Source organism: Balaenoptera borealis, assembly GCF_965194805.1.
Source record: "Balaenoptera borealis genome assembly, chromosome: 3".
Taxonomy (NCBI): Eukaryota; Metazoa; Chordata; class Mammalia; order Artiodactyla; family Balaenopteridae; genus Balaenoptera; species Balaenoptera borealis.
In genome coordinates, this window is record NC_138866.1 from 120,559,453 (window position 1) to 120,583,440 (window position 23,988).

At 37.3% G+C, this 23,988-nt stretch overlaps 1 protein-coding gene across 12 annotated transcripts in view; it reads left to right on the forward strand.

Moving 5' to 3' along the window:
• The window catches only part of NEO1 (neogenin 1), a 248,171-nt gene that overhangs the window by 80,177 nt on the left and 144,006 nt on the right, over nucleotides 1–23,988 (forward strand). For all 12 annotated transcript variants that reach the window (XM_082386912.1, XM_082386910.1, XM_082386909.1 and 9 more), the window contains 2 exons: nucleotides 1,850–2,003; nucleotides 15,238–15,374. In XM_082386912.1, the coding sequence (XP_082243038.1) occupies nucleotides 1,850–2,003; nucleotides 15,238–15,374 (291 nt within the window). The remainder of the gene's footprint in view (nucleotides 1–1,849; nucleotides 2,004–15,237; nucleotides 15,375–23,988) is intronic.

Here is a 23,988-nt window from a genome sequence, read left to right on the forward strand (position 1 = left end):
AAACCTCCTAATGGTTTCCCATCTCAGAGCAAATGTTAAAAGTCCTTGGCCTGTAAGGTTTTGTATAACCTTAATGCCACCTCCCTCCCCCATCTCTCTTCTTATATCTCATACCCTTCTCTCCCTCACTCTGTGATTGTTGCCACCTTATGTTTTTAGAACACTCCAAACATGCTCTTGCTTTAGGGTCTTTCTACTTGCCATTTTCTCTGCCTGGAATCCTCTTCCCTCAGATATCTCTGTCTGACTCACTGTCTTACCTCTCTGCTCAAATACCACTTTATCAGTGAAGCTTTCTTTGACCACTGTTTAAAACAACAGTCTTCCATTTGTGCCCCAGCGCTTTCTCCTTCCCCCTTCATTTTACTTGAGAACATATCACCATCTGACATACTGTATCTTTTATTTGTTGTCTCTCTCCCCTTATTAGTATGTAAGCTCAACTAGGGCAGGGAATTTTGTCTGCTGCCGAGAATGGTAACTGGCACATAGAAGCCAATAAATATTTGTACAGATTTGTTTGTTTTGATCAAAATTTGATTAATTCTAGGTAAATAGTTCAAGGTGAAAAAGAACTATTGCTATATAGAGATGTCTTCCTGCCTACTTCCTGACTTGCTTTTATGTGACAGAGGGCATATTTTTTTCTCTAAATCTGTGGTAGCAGTCAAGCAAATCCTAAAACCAGATTCAAGTAAATAAGATTCTTGGTGTCAAAAGGATGAGCCACCATGAAATATCTGAAACAAAAAGTACAGAATGTTTTGTTTACTTAAGGGAGAGCTATGCTTGTGAAGCATAGTTGTCTTGAATAATGCAAACTGCTAATCTCCTGTAAAATTTTTGGGAAGACATTGTTCTTGGTGTGTTGGTTAGGAGGCTGGGATGGGTTGATGTCAGTAATAGAAGCATGTTTTGTGGTTGGTTACAGAGATGAGAGCAGTGTCAGCCTTAGAAGCAAGGGATTCCACCACTTAATGGCTGACTTTTAAAGGCATTGGTTAAACTCATTGGTTGGCTTTCAAAGGCATGTTCACTGAAGCGAGTTGTACTGAACTATTAGACGGTGTTTACTTGTTACCATAGCTACAGAACTGTCATCTGTTGGTTACACAAGTTTAAAGCCAGCTCTGGTGGTTGTTACCATGGCTATAGAACATCTTTTTCTAAGAGTATGGGGATAAGAGTCACATCTTTTTGCCTGAGAACAGTCTTTTTTCTCAAAACTTAACATTAGAAATATCACCCCCATCTAGTAGAGAACCCTATCTTCTACCCTACGCGTATGGCCTTTTCATATGCTCATAAGAGGGCAGCTGTATGAAGTGAATACATGTATAGTGGTAGCCTGTTAGTTGCACCATTATAAAATCAAAGGTTTGACAGTCTAAGTGAGAAAGTCAAAGCGATGAAGATCAAAGAGTTTCAGAAGTAACACACAGGTGTAGGGAAGGAAAAACCCTGTGAGTGGGGAGGATACTGCTAAGGGTCCTGAGCTTGCTCAGTCTTTTTTCTATTTGTACCACTCATGAAGCATTTACTTTATGTTATCTTTTAAAATGAAGGGGATTCATGTCAGATCTCACTCAGGTGACCAGTAAGCACATTGAAAGCAGGAGTTATAACCTATACATCTTTAAGGTCCCCAGAGAGCCTAGCACAAAGTTTTGCACATGGAAATTATTAAGAAATGTTTGCTAATTTAAATGGAATTTTCTTGTCACTTTTGCTTAAACTATTTTGTTGTATAAAGCCACACAGACTGAATAGGAATTTGCCATTCTTTATCATTAAAGTGATAAAGTGTTCTTAATTATTGTCTTTTGTTTAATTTTTTTTTTTTTTTTAGATCCTGAGGTTACATCAAACTTGGTATTTTTGAAACAACCTTCTTCCTTAGTCAGAGTCATTGGTCAGAGTGCAGTGTTACCATGTATTGCTTCGGGACTTCCTACTCCAACCATTAGATGGATGAAAAATGAGGAAGCACTTGACACAGAAAGGTAAAAATGTCTGCCTAAAAGCCTTTTCAGCCTTAGTGTGAGACTTGGTCTGATCTTATTTGGGACTATTGATTAACTTTAAAATGATTATATCTTTCATTTTTATTTAACTACATCATGATGCTCATTTATCATTCTTGAAATATGTTTATATTGCTGTATATGATTAGGATGTTTAAAGAAAAAAATGCTTTTAAGATATTAAGGGATAATTATTCCATTGGTTTTTTTCTGAGCTGCAGTACACTTAAATTCAGGCCTTAGGACCTCCTTCCCTAAATTGTTGCAAGAGTTTCTGATCCTGACTACCTGAGACGTCTCACTTATTCTCATATGCATTTTGTCGATAGTAGTGTTTTCCTTTACTTAAACAGTAAAAGAAAAGGTATTCCTCATTCTTTTGTTTTTGCCTTTTAAAATCATACCAGCTTCCTTCTATGATCACAAATTTTTCATCTTACACACCAGCCTTTTCTGTTGACATCAACCACCCTGTCATCTCTCCCAACCCCCCTCATTACTTCCTTAGGTAATGGACACTTTTCTCAGTTGTATTCTGGTAAGAGAACTGAGGTGGTGGTGGTGGTGGTAGTTAGGTATATTTTGTTTACAAAACAAAGTCATTTTGTGCATTGTAGGATGTTTAGTAACATCCCTGGCCTTTGCCCATGAGATGCAATAGCACTCCCAAGCTGTGACAACCAAAAATGTTTCTAGATATTGCCAGATGTCTCTTGGGGAACAAAATTGTCCCCAGTTGAGAACCATTGTCCTAGAGCAGTGCTTTCCAATAGAAATGTGATGTAAGCCACATATATAATTTTAAAATTTCTAGTATACATGCACTACTAAATATACTAATTTATACAGTGTACAGGTGAAAGGGAAATTTAGTTCTACCAAAACAGTGAAGTTTGTGTTTAATGCTGCTTCAACTTTTACATTTAAATAAAAATTAAATAAAATTAATATTCTGTTCCTGAGTCAGTCTGGCCACATTTCAAGTGTCAGTAGCCACATGTGGCTAGTGGCTATTGATTTGGACAGAGCAAGTATAGAGCTTCCCAGTTGAGTAATTTAAACTAAGCGATAATCTTAATTTGTGTCGTTCAGTAAATAAGACATGGAAAGGGATATCTGACTAGTCAGCTTGGTGATCAACCTTTACTGATCAGTGGGGATGCTAGAATACAATCAGATTGTTCCTCACATGTTCCATTAGCAAAACTGATAGTATCATCTTCAGTATCATCTGATTTCTTGCTGAACACCTATGCAGTCACCAACTTCTGCCTGTATTTTACCTCCTTTTTTCCCCACTCTTTTTCCCAGCTAAATATTATGCAAAGAATTTCTAAGACTTCAAGGGAATTATTTTAAACTTACGCTACCTGAAACATAAGGAACCTTAAAATAGGGGATACAAATTTCAAGCTCTTAGAGAAGAAATTTTAATTGGCTGCATGTTAGAACAAAGTATCAGGAATGGGAAAGCTGAGATAGGTTATTTTTAAAACTTTTATATTTTATAATCATAGAAGTACATTCTGAAGATAAATAATGATATAAGAGTTTGATTTCTTAGGTAAGAAATAGAAGTGAGAATTTCTGTGTTTCTCATTTGTTTATTCAGTAATTATTCAACAAATATTTATTGAATGCTGATTATGTTAGGCCCTATTCTAGCAGGGAATAGAGTAGTGAACCAGATAGAGGTTTTTGCTCTTACAGAGCTCATATTCCAGTGCTCAAGAGTCAGGCAATAATCATATGAACATATGAAATTTTAGTTTATGATAAGTGCTATGAAGAAAATTAAGACAAATTTAGTAATTTCCTAGTAATATTACTCTGAATTTTAAGGATAAATAGGAGACATAAGATTGAGTAGACTGTTTCCAACCTTGAGTTTTGTAGGCTTCTGAATACTTGGGTTATATGGTAGAAAAGTCTGAGAAGCATTGCTTTGATATATCACTGTCTCAGGAAGCTTCAGAAGAATATAAGAGCAGGACAGTGTTGATGTTGTTCACATTGATGTTTCCAGACCCTGGCACAGTGCTTGGCATATAATTGGGTAGGGATAGTGGTGACCAATATATTTTGGTTGAATATCTGAATGTAGTATAGGAAAATGTAAGTAGGTGAATGGAACACAAGAGTGCTTCAGGTTAGATGCAGGTAATTACTCAAAATATCTCTGTTTCTCCCAGAGCCTTATGAGATATGTAGATAGACCTTAGTTAATAAATTGTTTAGATCTCAAATTAGAAAGAAATTTAGAAATTGAAAGAAAAAAGTGGCTAGAAATCCAGGTAGTAACTGGGCTGGCTCTAGTAAAAAAAATCTTAAATTATTAGACATCCTTCTCTATCATTAATTTTATTTTATTTTAAATTTTATTTATTTATTTATTTATTTATTTATTTTTGGCTGTGTTGGGTCTTCGTTTCTGTGCGCAGGCCTTCTCTAGTTGCGGCAAGCGGGGGCCACTCTTCATCGCGGTGCGTGGACCTCTCACTGTCGCGGCCTCTCTTGTTGCGGAGCACAGGCTCCAGACACGCAGGCTCAGTAGTTGTGGCTCACGGGCCTAGTTGCTCCGTGGCATGTGGGATCTTCCCAGATCAGGGCTCGAACCCGTGTCCCCTGCATTAGCAGGCAGATTCTCAACCATTGCGCCACCAGGGAAGCCCTATCGTTAATTTTAAGACCTCTTTGAAAGTGAATATTTTAAAACATTTCCATGGCTTTTATAAATGTCTTAAGAATTGATATATTTACTTAATCTTTTGATCAGATTTGTTCAGATCCAAACCAAGCATAGGTATTGAAGTGGGGGTGGTGGTGGAAATGTATCCCATTAATTAAGTAGTTTTATTTGAAAGGGGGAGAATTTAGAAAACACAGATGCCAAAGTGCAAGGTGACTGACAGGAAAATGTAATTTAGTAATTAAATAATGTTATGTTTTAGTGGAATGATAGATTAGAACCCAGCTGCAAAAGAACAGGTTATAGTTATAAAGATGCTTAATGTTATTACAATTGACAATAGTAGAAAAATTAGAGTATTTAAAAAACAAGTAGAGGACTTCCATTTCTGGGAAGATTGAGTAGTATTTTTCTGTATTCTTCCTGCTAAATACAACTAAAAACTCTGGCCCTTATATGTAAAACAAACATAAGAAGACTCTGAAAGGTGGAGAGAGGAAGATTGACTGGCTAGGGGTCTTTAGACCTAAGGAACACCATGATGGTGTGTTCCCTGGTTTTTGTTTTTTCCTCGTATGTCCCAGCTTGAGCTGAAGAAGCTGATAACTTGGAAACACCACTAGGCATAAACAGAAAACCTCTACCAAAGGTGTGCTCTCTCTAGCCAAAAGACCAGGAAAGAGGCAGCCTGGCAAGATAAAAACTGTTAGACTATAATCACTCCTACTCCAGCCAAACACCACATAAGAAACTGTGGCTCCATCCTCTCCTATGCCAGCAAAGGCCAAGTGGGAGGCCTAGACTTCCACCCTCACCAGGTTGTAATGAGGTCTCCCATCCTCCCTGCTATATGGTGTCAGAGGCTAAGTAGAGAGCCAAGATTTTCATCCCAACTGGGAAGTATTGAGGCCCCCACCCCTGCTGTATCAGTGGAGACACACGGGGAGCCTGGACTTTTATCCCACCTGGCAATAAGAGACACTCCTTCCCAACTTCCCTTTTCCACTGGAGTGGTATCAGAGGAGGCCTGTGGAGAGTCAGGACTTTCAGCACCGTGTAGCATCGACACCCTCTCTTCATGGTGTCATTGGATGCCGTGTGGGGAACAGTAATGAGTTACTCTTACTGCACCCAGCCAGGGGGGCAGTATCAGTGGAGGCCTGGTGAGGAGCCAGAACTCCCAACCCTGCTCAGGGGTAAAGAGGAGTCCCCCCTTCCCCGTCAGGTATCAGTGGAGACTGAGTGTAGAACCTGGACTTCTACCTCCACCTGACATAATGAGGTGGCACCTCCCCTTTCCTCTGGGTGTCAGAAGAAGCCAGCTGAAAACAAAAGGTTTAGTAAAATACAGAGTCTCATAATATGATGCCCCAAATATCCAGATTTCAGTTGAAAATCACTCATTCATACCAAGAACGAGGAAAATCTCAAAAGAGAAAAGACAGTCAATTGATGCCAACACTGAGATGACAGGTTTTTGAATTACCTGACAGAGATTTTTAGAGCACCCTTAGGTAGGTTTATTCCTAGGTATATTATTCTTTTTGGTGCAGTGATAAATGGGAGTGTTTCCTTAATTTCTCTTTCTGATTTTTCATTGTTAGTGTATAGGAATGCAAGAGATTTCTGTGCATTAATTTTGTATCCTGCTACATTCATTGATTAGCTCTAGTAGTTTTCTGGTGGCATCTTTAGGATTTTCTATGTATAGTATCATGTCATCTGCAAACAGTGACAGTCTTATTTATTTTCCAATTTGGATTCCTTTTATCTCTTTTTCTTCTCTGATTGCTGTGGCTGAAACTTCCAAAACTATGTTGAATAATAGTGGTGAGAGTGGGCACCCTTATATTGTTCCTGATCTTAGAGGAGGCAAAAGACGTGTATGCAGAAAACTGTAAGACACTGATGAAAGAAATCAAAGACGATACAAACAGATGGAAAGATATACCATGTTCTTGGATTGGAAGAATCAACATTGTGAAAATGACTATACTACCCAAAGCAATCTACAGATTCAATGCAATCCCTATCAAATTACTGATGGCATTTTTCACAGAACTAGGACAAAAAATTTTACAATTCGTATGGAAACACAGAAGACCACGGATAGCCAAAGCAATCTTGAGAAAGAAAAATGGAGCTGGAGGAATCGGGCTCCTTGACTTCAGACTGTACTACAGAGCTACAGTAATCGAGACAGTATGGTACTGGCACAAAAAACAGAAATATAAATCAATGGAACAAGATAGAAAACCCAGAGACAAACCCACACACATATGGTCACCTTATCTTTGACAAAGGAGGCAAGAATATACAAAAGAGAAAAGGCAGCCTCTTCAATAAGTGGTGCTGGGAAAACTGGACAGCTACATGTAAGAGAATAAAATTAGAACACTTCCTAACACCATACACAAAAATAAACTCAAAATGGATTAAAGGCCTAAATGTAAGGTCAGACACTGTCACACTCTTAGAGGAAAACGTAGGCAGAACACTCTTTGACATAAACCACAGGAAGATCTTTTTTGACCCACTTTCTAGAGTAATGGAAATAAAAACAAAAATAAACAAATGGGACTTAATAAAATTTAAAAGCTTTTGCACAGCAAAGGAAACCATAAACAAGACAAAAGGACAACCCTCAGAATGGGAGAAGATATTGCAAATGAAACAACAAAGGATTAATCTCCAGAACATACAGGCAGCTCATGCAGCTCAGTATCGCAAAAAAAACCCAATCCAAAAATGGGCGGAAGACCTAAATAAACATTTCTCCAAAGTAGACATACAGGTTGCCAACAAACACATGAAAAGATGCTAAACATCAATAATCATTAGAGAAATGCAAATCAAAACTACAATGAGGTATCAGTTCACACCGGTCAGAATGGCCATCATCAAAAAATCTGCAAACAATAAATGCTGGAGAGGGTGCAGAGAAAAGGGAACCCTCTTGCACTGTTGGTGGGAATTTAAATTGATACAGCTACTATGGAGAACAGTATGGAGGTTCCTTAAGAAACTAAAAATAGAACTACCATATGACCCAGCAATCCCACTACTGGGCATATACCATAATTCAAAGAGTTACATGTACCACAGTGTTCACTGCAGCACTGTTTACGACAGCCAGGACACGGAAGCAACCTAAATGTCCATCGACAGATTAATGGATAAAGAAGATGTGGAACATATATACAATGGAATATTACTCAGCCATAAAAAGGAACGAAATTGAATTATTTGTAATGAGGTGGATGGACCTAGAGTCTGTCATACAGAGTGAAGTAAGTCAGAAAGATAAAACCAAATACTGTATGCTAACGCACATATAGGGAATCTAAAAAAACGGTACTGATGAACCTAGTCACAGGGCAGGAATAAAGATGCAGACGTAGAAATGGACTTGAGGACCTGCGGTGGGGGGGGCAGAGGGGAAGCTGGGATGAAGTGAAAGAGTAGCATTTACATATATACACTACCAAATGTGAAATGGATGGCTAGTGGGAAGCTGCTGCATAGCACAGGGAGATCAGCTTGATGCTTTGTGATGATCTACAGGGGTGGGATAGGGAGGCTCAAAGGAGGGGGATATGGGGATATATGTATACATATAGCTGATTCACTTTGTTGTACAGCAGAAACTAACACAACATTGTAAAGCAATTATACTCCAATATAAATGGAACTAAATGGAAAATTTTGAACAAAGACAGTAACCAAAATAAAGAAAAACTCAATAGATGAGCTCAGCAAGAGACTGATGGGACAGAGGAAAGAATCAGTGGACTGGAAAAAAAAAGGGAGAAGACACAAATGATCAGTATTAGGACTGAACCAGGAATGCCACTACGGACCCTGCAAACATCAAAAGGATAATAAGGGAATACTATACACAACTATACATCATGTAAGTTTGATGACTTAGACAAACCATTTCCTCTAAAACACAAACTACCACATCTAACCCAATATGAAATAGATAAATTGAGTAACCCTCTTACTCTTAAGTAGATTAAATTTGTAATTTTAAAACCCTCCCAAAAGTCTGCAAGTCCGGATAGTTTTATTGGAGAATTCTACCAGTGTTTAAAGAATTAAAACCAATTCTACACAATCTTTCCGAAAAATAGAAGAGAAGGAATTGAAGCTATTATTACCCTGATAACAAAACCAGAGAAAGATAGTACAAAAAGGAAACACAGCAGAGTAGTATCCCCCATGAATATGAACATAAAAATTCTTAACAAAATATTAGCAAATAGAATTCAGCAATAAATAAAAAGTTATATGTACTGTAAGTGTGGTTTGTTCCAGGGATGCAAGGCTGACTTAGTATCCCCGAATTAATCAGTACAATCCACCAGAATTAAAGAAAAAAAAGAAAAACCTAAACCTGATCAGATTAATCAGTGGAGAAAAAGCTACTGACAAAATTCAACACCCATTCATTATGTTAAAAAGAAAAAACAACCCTTAGAAAAATAACTTCAGCGCATCTACAAAAACCTACAACTAACATTATAGTTAATGGCAAACGACAGTACTTCCCCATTAAGATGAGGAACCAGTTAAGGAAGTTCACCATCACAGTGCTGGAAGTTCTAGCCGGTTCAATAAGACAAAAAAAAAGGCATATAGGTCAGAAAGGAAGACATATAATAGTCCCTATTTGCAGCTATGTTTATGTAGAAAATCCTAAGGAATCCACAAAACTTATAACTAAGAAGTGAGTTCAATAATGTCACAAGATACAAGATAAACATAAAAATCAATTGTATTTCTGTATTCTAGCAATGAACATGTGAACACAAATTGCAAATACAGTAGCATTTGCAGTCACTCACATCTTAAGTGTCAATTAACAAAACTTGCTAAATTTGTATACTAAAAACTATAAAATGCTAAAGAAAGAAATCAAAGAAGAGCTAAATAAAGGGAGAGACATACCATGTCCATGGATTAGAAGACTCAGCATAGTAAAAATGTCAGTTCTCTTCAAATTTATATACAGGTTAACTCAATTCTTGTCAAAAATCCCAATAAGATTTTTTGTAAATATAGGTTAAATTATTCTAAAATTTATATGGAAAAGCAAAGGAACTAGAGTAGTTAAAACAGTTTTGTTTTGTTTTGTTTTTTATTTATTTATTTATTTTTGGCTGTTTTGGGTCTTCATTTCTGTGCGAGGGCTTTCTCTAGTTGTGGCAAGTGGGGCCACTCTTCGTTACGGTGCGTGGGCCTCTCACTATCGTGGCCTCTCGTTGTGGAGCACAGGCTCCAGACGCGCAGGCTCAGTAGTTGTGGCTCACGGGCCTAGTTGCTCTGCAGCATGTGGGATCTTCCCAGACCAGGGCTCGAACCCGTGTCCCCTGCATTAGCAGGCACATTCTCAACCACTGCTCCACCAGGGAAGCTGAAAACAGTTTTTTTTTTTAAAGTGGGAAGAATCAGTCTATTTGATTTTAAGAATTACTATGTATCTACAGTAATCAAGACTATATGGTGTTTATGGAAAGATAGACCAATATTTCAGTGGGATAAAATAGAGAATCCAGATATAGATCCATACAAAAATTTCCAACTAATTTTTGACAAAGATGCAAAAGCAATTCAGTGGAGGAAAAGTAGCCTGTTCAACAAATGCTACTGGAATAACTGGACACCCATCCATAGACAAAAACTTGAACCTCAAGCTGAGTCTCATACGTTATGTAAAAAATTAACTCAGAATAGATCATGGACCTAAATGTAAAATATGCAACATGAAATTTTAGAAAAGAAACATAAGAGAAAATCAGGATCAAGGCCTAGGCAAACAGTTCTTAGATTTTACGCCAAAAGCACAATCTATAAAAGGAAAAATTGAAACTGGATTTCATCAAAATTAAAACCTTTTGCTCTGTGAAAGACCCTGTTAAGAGGATGAAAAGATGAGCTACAGAGTGGAGAAGATATTTGCAAACCACATCTCTAACAAAGGAGTATTATCTAAAATGTGTAAAGATGTCTCAAAACTCAGTATTAAAAAAAGCATATAATTGAATTAGAACATGGACAGAAGGTATGGATAGGTGGTTCACCAAAAAAGATGTACAGAGGGCAAATAAGCACAAGAAAAGTTGTTTAACGTCATTAGCCATTAAGGAACTGCAAATTAAGACTACAAGATATCACTACATACCTATCAGAATACTAAAATTTTTTTAAAAGTGACTACCAAATGCTGTCAAATATGTGGAGAAACAGGATCACTCTGACATTGGTGGTAGGAATGTGAAATGGTACAGCCACTCTGAAAAACTGTTTGGCAGTTTCTGAAAAAATATGTTGCAACTGCCGTATGACCTAACATTTTACATTCTTGGGCATTTATCCCATAGAAATGAACTTATGTTCACACAGAAACCTGTACATGTATATTTATAGCAGCTTTATTCATAATAGCCCCAAACTAGAAACAACCCAGATGTCCTTCACTGAGTGAATGGTTAAACAAACGATGTCTATCCATACTATGGAATTACTCTTAAGCAATAAAAGGAATGATAATTGCAACAGTCTGGATGAATCTCCAGAGAATTATACTGAGTGGAAAAAGTCAATCCCCCGAGGTTACATATTGTATGACTATTTATGTAACATTCTTCTTGAAATGACAAAATTATTGAAATGGAGAACGGATTAGTGATTGCCAGGGGTTAATGAGGAGGTGGTAGAGGGAGGGAAGTGGGTGTGGCTGTATGTAAAAGGACAATTTGAGGGATCCTTGTGGTGGTGGAAATGTCAGTCTCCTGGTAGTAGTTTTTGTTTGTTTGTTTATGTTTTTTGTTTGTTTTTTTAATCAGTCATCAATTCTATACACATCGCTGTATACATGTCAATCCCAATCGCCCAATTCAGCACACCACCATCCCCACCCCACCGCAGTTTTCCCCCCTTGGTGTCCATACGTTTGTTCTCTACATCTGTGTCTCAACTTCTGCCCTGCAAAACGGTTCATCTGTACCATTTTTCTAGGTTCCACATACATACGTTAATATACGATATTTGTTTTTCTCTTTCTGACTTACTTCACTCTGTATGACGGTCTCTAGATCCATCCACGTCTCAACAAATGACTCAATTTCGTTCCTTTTTATGGCTGAGTAATATTCCATTGTATATATGTACCACAACTTCTTTATCCATTCGTCTGTTGATGGGCATTTAGGTTGCTTCCATGACCTGGCTATTGTAAATAGTGCTGCAATGAACATTCGGTGCATGTGTCTTTTTGAATTACGGTTTTCTCTGGGTATATGCCCAGTAGTGGGATTGCTGGGTCATATGGTAATTCTATTTTTAGTTTTTTAAGGAACCTCCATAGTGGCTGTATCAATTTACATTCCCACCAACAGTGCAAGAGGGTTCCCTTTCCTCTACACCCTCTCCAGCATTTGTTGTTTGTAGATTTTCTGGTGATGCCCATTCTAACTGGTGTGAGGTGATACCTCATTGTAGTTTTGATTTGCATTGCGCCACCAGGGAAGCCCCCTGGTTGTAGTTTTACTAAATGTTACTGTTGAGGGAAACTAGGTAAAGGGTACATGAGATCTCTTTGTATTATTTCTTAGTACTGCATGTGAGTCTACAGTTACCTCAAAATAAAAAGTTTAAAGAAAAAAAAAATGAGAGCATGTAAGATTAGCTTTCACCTACCCTTCCTTTCCTGCTGTTTTAGAGGAAGAGGGTGTGTAAGAAGTCCTTTTGTGCTCTCGATATTATTATTTTCCATTCTCTCCAGGGAAATGTCTATTTCTAATTTCCTGGCAAGTTCTTTTGGTATACCATTTTGTAGAATTACCATTTTTTATGTCTGTCTTTCCCACTCAGTTGCGTGACAGTACTGATTTTGTTTTTGTTCACTGCAGTATCCCAGCTGCTACCTGACATATATATAGGCACACCAATAAATAATTGTTAAATGAATGATAATCCCTCTCCTTAACTTCATCATCCAGCTTTTTAAGAGTGGTCATTACTTTATGCCTTCTCTTTACCCCTGTGGTTACTGCCATAATTCATCCTCTTTAATTCTGAACCATTACACTAACTTTGCAACTTCTAATCTTTTCCCTACTCCTCTTTTTTCCTCACTAAATCTGATCTTGTTATTGATCTGCTCAAAAGCCTTTCCCTTTTGCTAAAGAAATGTCTCCTGAGCACAGCGGTTCCCAACCTTTTTGGCACCAGGGGACTGGTTTCGTGGAAGACAGTTTTTCCACGGACCAGGGAGGGTGGGGCGGTGGGATGGTTCAGGGGTAATGCAAGCAACGGGGGGGATGGTTCAGGGGGTAGTGCAAGCGATGGGGAGCAGCAGATGAAGCTTCGCTTGCTCACCCGCCCCTCACCTCCTGCTGTGCGGCCTGGTTCCTAACAGGCCACGGACCGGTACTGGTCCCGGTCCTGGTCTGCGGCCCGGGGGTTGGGGACCCCTGCCTTAGCACACCAAGCTCTCCTCAACTGACCCCCGGCTACTCAGAGACACATATATACATACACTCCTGTGTCCAGCAACACTCAGTTTGGGTCCATTGACCATGATTGCTTTTTCACTTATTGTTTCTGTTGCCTGCATTTTTGAATTTTGGAGCTTTAAAAGCTTGATTGCCATTTTAGTATAAGCCACCATATGTTAGGTGAACAAGTTAAGTGCATTCTGATAAGCTAGTGTACGTTCTTCCTCCCAGCCTTCTTTTAAGGGAAGTAAAATAAGATCCATTAAGAACGATTGACTTCTCTTGTACTTGTACTCAGTTATGGCAAATATGAGGCATAGCAAGTGTCAGGAATATTTTTTAGTGTAACTATTAGATATAAATTGCTATACCTCAATTTCAAAAGTACCATACCAACTAGTGTTTCAAATTATGTTCCTCTCAGCTGGGTATCATATGTGTATAGTGCTGGTTTCCCTTTTGTGAACATTGTTTTCCATTTATGAAACTTAGTTGTGATTTTGTCCAAGAGTAATATGTAGGATATTAATTTTTGTAAATTTATTTTATGAGGCACCCAAACCCTGTCTTATCTCTGTTTCTTTTATCCCAGTCATTCTTGCTTTCTTCCATTATATGTTGTCTGGCTTCTCTATCACATAAAGTTGTAATTTGAGGGTATAATTAAGATAGTTCACATTGGAAGGCCACTTGATAAAGTTTAGTCATGATCTTGCAGGGTATTTCTTAGAGAAGTCACCAAATCTGATTCTGGTTTTCCTTTCTTTGTCCAGAAACTTAATCTTGCCTATCAGATTCAGGAAGACTAATTACCCAAACCCACAGTGTACTGAAACTTAGGCCAAGATAGCACTTTACTTACAATGAGAATTATTAAGTGTGGCACAGACTGAATAGTCGTTTCCTCTGACTTTTTTCCCTGTCAAGAATTCCATATGAAAAACCAAATTGTAATCAGAACTTTTTTGTTGAGCATAGATACAGACAGGAAATATAACAATATTAAGATTTGAGAGAGAAATCTACCTATGAAAATCAGTTAGATGTAGAACCTCAAAGTAAAAATAAAATTGTAACTCTCTAAAATCTCCAAATTTAACTAAACTTATTCACTTTATAAAAATTTCATCAGAATGTTGGTTTATGATTTCTTCCTTGATGTTATAGGATCATTTGGCTTTCTTTTTAAATATTCTCTTTGAGGGAGAGAAAAAGGGAAGGAGGGAGTGGGGAGAGGAAATGAGATTTTCTTCTGGTAGTTATTTTCCTTTCCAAGGATAACTTCAAATAATATATAATACATCTCAGTGTTACATATAGCAAAATTCCTTTATAAAAATACTTTACCTGTACAAAAATAAAAAATATATATTTTCTTTAAATAGACTTAAGTCACTCTGTAGAGCTGGGTTAGTAATGATCAGCATCCTTGTTGATAATGGCGTGATGGTGGCTGGTTCATGCCCAGCTACCACACCCAGGAAGCTGCTCTCTGGCAACTGTTCTCTCTCCCTTCCCTTCCTCTTTTCCTCCCTTTCCTAGCCAAGCCACCGTCGGAAACTTTCAGTAGGCACTGTGACCCCATGACTTACTGTTTCTGATCTGACATTTGCCCTCTCTGTTAGTCATTTGAGTATGGCATAGGTGTGGTGGTGTGACTCTCAGATTGATACCAGACTTGAAAATTACGTAATTTGCAAAAAAAAAACACTGGGCAGAGTAAAGAAGCAGAGATGGATTGTGGGGAGTGGAATTGGTCACAAAAATGGTATCCCTTTGAGAATAATTAAAGTGTCGGAGATAATTCATTGTAACATTTTGATTTGTATTTGTGATATTTATGCATGTAAAATACGAGCAAAGCAAATTGGACTAAATTAAATTCTGATATTTTATGTTGGTCTCAGTCCATCTATAGCTGTATAAATAATACTGTCGAAGTGTTTTATCTGTTTTATGTGGAGTGTTTTTCAGATATTATTTTCCTGGTTCTGAAATGTATCAATATTTTTTAATGCAGCTCTGAAAGATTGGTATTGCTGGCAGGTGGTAGTCTGGAGATCAGTGATGTCACCGAGGATGATGCTGGCACTTATTTTTGTATAGCTGATAATGGAAATGAGACAATTGAAGCTCAAGCAGAGCTTACAGTACAAGGTATGCAAATATTTCCTTTATAAATCTTAAAAATCCTATGTACTTTATGGGTTTGTAATTGTTAAACGTTAATGTGGAAGAGGCAATACACCATAATAGTTAAAAGTAAATGGGCTACTTGAGTTCAAATGCTGGGTCTTATACTTCCTAGCTATATAACTATAGGAAATTTACTTCTCTGAGCTTCATTTTTCTCATCTGTAAAGTGGAGATAATAAGAGTACTTACCTCATTGGAGTTGTTTTCAGGACTAGAAGAGTAATGCTTGTAAAACTCCGAGAATAGTGACTAGAATATGGTAAAAACTCAAAGTTAGTTATTGTTGTTATTATCTGTAGTGTAGGGTAGGGAAGGGTGTGATCTATGGCATCTGGAAGGTTCAGTTCATTTTTCTTGTCTCAAAAATGCTTTCTCTTTCTCTGACCCAGAACCACATATCCTAAGCATTGGTGTTCCCTCCTTTAGGGTGAATAGATCTCCTAGGAAGGAGTGCACTGTGGCTCTCAACATAACACCTGTTTGATTTGATGATTTCTTTCTTTTCAACTAATGCTGACCATCGCAGCATCTCCCTTATAGGTTCTCTGATTTGGAAGTCAAAGAAAATGACCATGGCATGTACACATAATCTCCCCATCTCCCTTGTTCTTCCTCCATATGGAAATGTACCCTCAGAGGAACATTTGCTCTCTCTCCTATGAATTGTCTGCAAATCTGTCTTTGTTTCAAATAAAAATCTTTAAGATCTTCTCTGTTACTTTTAGGGAAAGCCAACACTGCTTGGATATGTAGAGGTATATATTAACTCATGATATTCATTATCAAGTTGTCTCAAAGTGTATTGTATTTGATAGAATACTTCCTGATACATGGTTTGCGGTGATCTCGTGTTTTATATGAAGGTTTCTTTCTCTTGGTACATTTTGTGGGTTTCAGAGTGGAAAGTAGTCACATTCCTACTCTGTTTGATAGGAATTGGGGAGCACATTGGGGTTCTGTGCTGGCAGAGGCATAGAATGTTTATATTCTGTATTGCTGTTTGTGGGTGGATTCATAATCTCTGAAAAATCAAAAGAGCAGGCCTTAGAGTTCATATAACTGTTACCTCACTTGAGCTCAACCATTGCTCTGGCTAGATAGAAAGTAGGATTAGACCAGTGGTAGAATGACCAATTTCTTTACCTCTATGTAAATGGAACTGGACAAGTAAAATATTAGTGAACTCCCTCTTACTTGGCTTCTGTGCCTCCCTTGGTGGATGTTTTCTCTTTTTGTTTTTTTTTTGTTAGTCAGGTTCTTGGCCTGATACTCTCTCCATTTTTCTACCTGTGCCTCAGTTTCCTCCAGAGTAAGGTACCTTGTTATTAGCCTCAAATGGGAGGCATAGTGTCTGCCATATGTATTAGTTACATTTGTCCATGCAGTTAATTTCTACTCTTTGTTTTTATTCATTGTATGGAATCTAATTAAGACTCTGTCTATTAGCTTAATTAACTGCAGTTTTTAGTTACAGGATAACACATACATCTGGTACTTTGTATCCTGTTCCATCTTATCATCTGTGCCTAAAGAAAATGCCCTTTAAGTGAATACATTCTAGAAAACTGAGAAAAGAGTAAGAGTGAAGAACCCCAGATATTAAAATTAAATAACCTTCTCTAATCGAAACAGCATGGCATTGGCCCAAGAATAGACTAGACAATAGAAAGGAATAAGATCCAGCTGTTACAAGTAATTATGGAACTTTAAAATATTATCAAAGTGGTACTTCAATTCAGAGGGAAAAAGTGTTTTATTTATTAAAGGGTATTGGTACAAAAGACTTTTAAGTGGAAGGAAATAAAGTTGGATCTCTACTTCAATTCAAAGGTCTAAATGTGAAAAGGTGAAGAATATATGGGATAGCGTTTGTATTATCTCTGATGGGAGAGACTATCTTAGGAAAAAGAGAAAATGGCATGTCAAGCAAAAACCAACAAATTCTGACAACATACACATTTTTTAAAAAGTTATAGGAAAACCCTGTGCAGATGATAGACCGGGAGAAAATATTTGTAACACATAACTGAGAAAGGGTCAGAATCATTAAAATAAAGAGACCTTTCAGAAAGAGATTTTTTTAAAAAGAAATAACCTAAAGAAAGCTGATAAAGACTGCCAACAGGCAGTTCACAGGAGTTTATTAGCTATTTGCATTTCTTCATCAGTAGATAGTCAATTTTACTAGCAGTCAGAAAAATACAAATTTAAAAGATACCATTTTCCCCACCATCATATTGGCAAAAATTAAAAAGATTTTGACCTTCAGAGAATGTGGTGTGGTGCTCAGAACTGAAAAGTATTACTGATACCATGTCACCAGTACAGAACAGAGCAAAAACATCACCTCCTTGCTACTAGATATTGTATTCCATAATACAATTTAAGGTTGAACTAGCTTTTTTGATACCCTTATTTTAGGGAGCAACCAAATTCATTTACTTACCAAGTCTTATCAGTAGTCCACCAACTCTTTCTTTTCCTCCCCAGCCTCAATTGGGGAGAATGTCTAAGGTTCTATGTTAGGTCCTTCCATTTTTGCCTACTATTGAAATAGCAGCCTATCTGCTAACTTCTCTGTATCTAACATAGTTTCAGATTGGCTTGAGGCTAATAGTTGTACATATGTGTTTGAGAGTGTCTGCCATGATTTTGATTTTCAGTAGATGACTGGGGAACTCTGGTGCTTAAAAATATCTCAAGGTCAAAAATCTTAGTGAGACCAATAGAAGAGTTTTGGTTGTTTTTTATTTCACCCAGAAGTTTACACCGAATGCTTTATAAGTCTATGGTTGATGAATATTTAGAAAACATAGGTAAAAGGTGTTTTCAAAGGTATGAAGCTAGAGATGGCATAAGATCTCTATCCATGAAAGAATTACTCTCTAAACTAGATGCCCCAGGTAGCTTTTTTGGCAGTAAGATGTTCTATTAAATATTAACTTTTCATTCATCTGCTTGCCGGAAATCTTTGAACTGGGTTGGGAGTGGTTGAAATTGAGCAAGACTTCTACACCTTTGATGAAGAAAGTAGTTTCTAGGCTGGTTTCCATTTTCTGTCAAACTAATTCTAGCTGTTGACTCCCTCACCCAAAATCAACTCTGAAGAACCTAGAGGAGTGAGAGGGAATTATGGGGAGACTGAGGCACTATGAACCTGTATGTGTTTATGGATGAGTGAAAGATGGTTTGTGGGAGTGGTGACTGCAGCCTGGGATGAAGGACTGCCAGCGGTAACAGTGAGAAAGTAGATTGGAAGGAGGCTGTTAAATTTTATCTTACTCGCTGGTGTTGCCTTGAGACTATCTTTGCCTGTCTTTTCACAGCAGAAATGAACAGGAATGGCCCAGGCTTCCATGTCCATTCAAAAGGTCTACTGGGGCTCTGATGGCATTAATGAAACTGGTATGGCCTGACTGCCCTTAAGGGATCACTTTTCAACTTTTTCCCCCACACTGCCTCCAAACTCCCAGATTTGTAGGTTTTAACCTAGGAAGACTCTGAGGCCAGTGCTATTTCTACCTAAGAATTTAAATATGAAACCTTGACCAGAGGAGTTACCTGTGGAATGCCCAGCAAATTGGAATGAAAAACAGTAGTTCTGAGGTCCTTAGGGCTCTTTGCTCCAGGGCTTATCCTCCTACAGTTAGGGCCTGGTGACCATGCATGTTCTCAGATAGAGTGGCTGGTACACCAGAAGAACATTAGTTTATAGCCAAACTACTCCCCTGAATTGTACAGCTGCTCTCAGAGAAAGACAACCAAGTGAATAACATATACCATCTGATGGAGAATTAGTGGAAAAATTGACCAAGAATTTAAAATAAGCATGATAAATACATTTAAGGAGATAAGAAAGATATTAGCAATATAATGCAAGAACTGGAAAATGTGAAAACAGAACCAAGTAGAAATATTAGGTATGAAAAATGTAGTGAAGATAAAGAACACGGTAGACTGAGTAATAGTCTAAGGTATACAGCTGATGAACAAACTCCTGAGTTGGAAGATTACATTGAGAAACTCTCTAAGAACATAGCATTAAATGAGAGAATGCATAGAATAAAAGCCAAGAGATGTGAAAGTTAGATGTAGAAGGGCTTGTATCCAGATAAATAGGAATCCTAGAGGAGATATGAAATAAAAAGAGAGAAAGAAATATTTGAAGAAATAATTAAGATAAATTTCTCAGAATTAAAGATTAATGGAAGACCTTAGATTGAGAGGGCTTTTAATGACTGCTAAATATTGGAGAGGAGAAAACACTCACCATTAGACTCATTTACAGTGGCTGATAACATCAAAGTCAAAAAGAGCTTCTAAAAGCTCCCAGTGACAAAGAGCAGATCACCTATAAAGGGACAAGAATTAGATTGCACCTAGTGTTGATTTTGAGAGATGTGATTTCAAGAGGATGGTGGAGTAATTTTTTAAAGGTTTAAAGGAAAAGAACATTGAATTCACATAGCATTTATATGTACCCAAAATGTGAGGCGTAGTAAAAATTCTCATCATGCAAGACCTAAGAAGGTTTGCTACACAAAAATACACACTGAAAGCACTTTTGGAATGAATACTCAAATAAGAAGAGACACATTCAGGAAAGGCTGTAAGAGATATGGGAGTTTTAAAATGTAGCCCCCAAATTCTTTGAAGTCCCCCTAGTGAGTGCTGGAGTTTATTATACCCCTTGTCCTTGAATCTGAGTGGGCTTAGAGCTATTTGAATCAACAGAGATATCACATGACTTCTGAGGCTTATAAAAAGCCATGTAGAGTCCTCTTGGTTCTCTTGAAGTTAGTGCTTTCCAGACACTTCCTCTTGGGATCTCCATCTCAGAACCTAGCTACCATGCTGTGTGAAGCCCAAACCACGAGGAAAGCCTACATTGTAGGTGCTCTAATAGACAGCTCCAGCTGAGACCAACTTTCAGGTCATCTAACCAAGGAACCAGACTTGTGAATGAAGAAGTCTTCAGTTGATTTCAGCCCCCAACTTTCTGTGTCACCCCCAGACATTCAAGTCTTCTTAGACATTGTGGAGCAGAGATAAGCCATCCCTGCTGTGCCCTGTCGTAATTCCTGACCTACAGGATATGTGAGCATAAGAAAATAATGGTAGTTTTATGCCAATAATGGTTGTTTTATGTTTTGGCGTTTGCTGTGCAGCATTAGTAACTTGGGAACATTCGCTATTGTTCTTTTTTAAAAAGGAGAGAATCAAAGTAAAGAAAAAGTATGCTAATGATAGCCCACTACTAAAATTTTTGACAATACCAAGTAGTGGGTGTAGACAGGTGTATGTGTGTTGTTAGGGGAAAGCTAGAAATACTAATATCTGTATACGTATAGATATAAATATTAAGAAATAAAATATGAGTTTGGAACTTAAGGGCAGTTACCACAGAACGAAATAGAATATACATATAACTTTTAAACAGCAGAAGAAAGGTTTATCCAACTGAAAGCACAAAAGGGGGAAAAATAAACATTGTATCCTATAAAGACAAAGTATGAATAAAATGTAGAAATAACTCCCAATATGATGGTAATTAAAATAATGTAAATGGGTCAAACTCATCAATTAAAAGCAGATTGGATTACAAAAACACCCCAATATGTTGTTTGCAAAGATACGCATAAAACTAATAAGACAGTGAGATTTAAAATAAAAGGATGGAAAAGACATAATAGGCAAAACGAAAGAAAGTTGAGGTAGCCATCTAAAAGACAAAAATAGCAGAAGGAACATTTATTCGTAAGAGGAATCATAGATCAAGAAGATATAACACAAAACATATAGTCAACAAATCACAGCAAGATCTTTTTTGATCAACCGCCTAGAGTAATGGAAATGAAAATACAAATAAACAAATGGGACGTAATTAAACTTAGAAGCTTTTGCATAACAAAGGAAACCATAAACCAAACTAAAAGACAACCCTCAGAATGGGAGAAAATATTTGCAAATGAAGCAGCTGACAAGGGATTAATCTCCAAAATATACAGACAACTCATGCACCTCAATATCAAAAGAACAAACAACCCAATCCAAAAATGGGCAGAAGACCTAAATAGACATTTCTCCAAAGAAGATATACAGATTGCCAAAAAACACATGAAAGGATGCTCAACATCACTAATCATTAGAGAAATGCAAATCAAAACTACAATGACATATCACCTCACACCAGTCAGAATGGCCATCATCAAAAAGTCTGCAAACAGTAAATGCTGGAGAGAGTGTGGAGAAAAGGGAACCCTCCTACACTGTTGGTGGGAATGTAAATTGGTACACCCACTATGGAGAACAGTATGGAGGTTCCTTAAAAAACTAAAAATAGAGCTACCATATGACCCAGCAATCCCACTCCTAGGCATATATCCAGAGAAAACCATAATTCAAATGGATGCATGCACCCTTATGTTCATTGCCGCACTATTTACAGTAGTCAGGGGATGGAAGCAACCTAAATGTCCATCAACAGAGGAATGGATAAAGAAGATGTGTTACATATATACAGGATATATGTAACACACTAGGATATTACTCAGCCATAAAAAGGAATGAAATAGTGCCATTTGCAGAGACGTGGATGGATCTAGAGATTGTCATACAGAGTGAAGTAAGTCAAAGAGAAAAATATCGTATGATATCACTTATATGTGGAATCTAGAAAAATGGTAGAGATGAACTTATTTGCAAAGCAGAAATAGAGTCAAGATGTATGGTAATTTGCGATTACCAAGGGGGGAAGGGGGGTGGGATGAATTGGGAGATTGGTAATGACATGTATACACTACTGTGTATAAAATAGATAACTAATGAGGATCTACTGTATAGCACAGGGAACTCTACTCAGTGGTCTGTGGTGACCTAAATGGAAAGGAAATCTAAAAAACATGGGATATAGGTATGACTGATTCACTTTGCTGTACAGCAAGAAACTAACACAACATTGTAAAGCAACTATATTCCAATAAAAAGTAATTAAAAAATAAATAAAAGAAAGCTAAACAAAACTATATAGTCAACATAAATATATATGCAGCCTCAAAATATATGAAACAAAAACTAAATAACAGCTGAGGGAAATAGATAAATCAACAATTGTTAAGAGAGTTTACCATACTCCTCTCAGGAAATGACGGAAGAGACAGAAATGTTTAGGTTGGCCAGAGTTACCTCTACTATTTAATAACATAGTTCTACCAGTACCATAAGAGAAGAAAAAGAAATAATAGTGTTGAAATTGGAAGAAGAGATAAGATTGTTCTGTTGACAGATGATTTGATTGTCCACCTGAAATCACCTACAGAATCAGCAAACTAGTATATAATAGAAAACAACATTGGGCAGGTTTGCCATACAGGATAAATTTATCAAAATCAGAATTATTTCTCTGTACCAGCAATAATCAATAGAAAATATTTAAAAAGAAAAAATATTTTAAAATAGGTAAATTTTCAATAGGAAAAAACTATAAAATATCTAGAAATATAACTCACCAAGAATATACAAGACCTTTGTCAAGAAAAATTTAAAACTCCAGTAGAGAACATAGATGATAAATAAATGGCAAAATAGATATTTCATGCTCTTGGATGGGTTGATATAATATTTAAAATGTCATTCATCCTTCCAAATTAATATACATTTGGCATATATTAATCAAGATTCTTTTTTAAATTTATTTTTGGCTGTGTTGGGTCTTCGTTTCTGTGCGAGGGCTTTCTCTAGTTGCGGCGAGCGGGGGCCACTCTTCATCGCGGTGCGCGGGGCTCTCACTATCGCAGCCTCTCTTGTTGCGGAGCACAGGCTCCAGACGCGCAGGCTCAGTAGTTGTGGCTCACAGGCCCAGTTGCTCCGCGGCATGTGGGATCTTCCCAGACCAGGGCTTGAACCCGTGTCCCCTGCATTGGCAGGCAGATTCTCAACCACTGCGCCACCAGGGAAGCCCGAATCAAGATTCTTAGTTGATTTTTTGATGAACCTGGAAGTTTTCTTCTAAAATGTACATAGAAGAATAAAGGTTTGTGAACTACTGGGTTTACTACAGAAAGTAAAAAGAGTGGAGAGCTTGCTCTACAAGATATTTAAACGTATTAAAAAGGCACAGTGATTTTTTTTTTTTAAAGAAAGTATTGTCACAAGAACTGAGAAATAGACCAGTGGAAGGAATGAGGAATGGGCTAATTGTTCAGTAAATGGTTTGGGGGGAAATGGCTTCCTAAAATGGAGAGAAAAAAAATTGAATTTCTGTGTTGCAATGACCATGCAAATGACTTCCATTTCGTTCAATAGTGACTGAAATTTGAAGGGTAAAACTGTAAAGTTAATAGAAGAAAATGTAGGAGAATAACTTTGTCACCTAGGAGCAGGAAAAGATTAATTTGGGTAAAACTTTAGATGCAGAAATCATGACGTAAAACATTGATGACTTTGATCATGTCGCAAATTGATGGTATTTTTCATGAAAGTTCAGGTGATGAAAGAAAAATGAGGAGCAAAGGAAAAGTTAAATATTTGGGTAAATCTAAGTGAATATTGAATATGTAAAATAATAACGTTATAT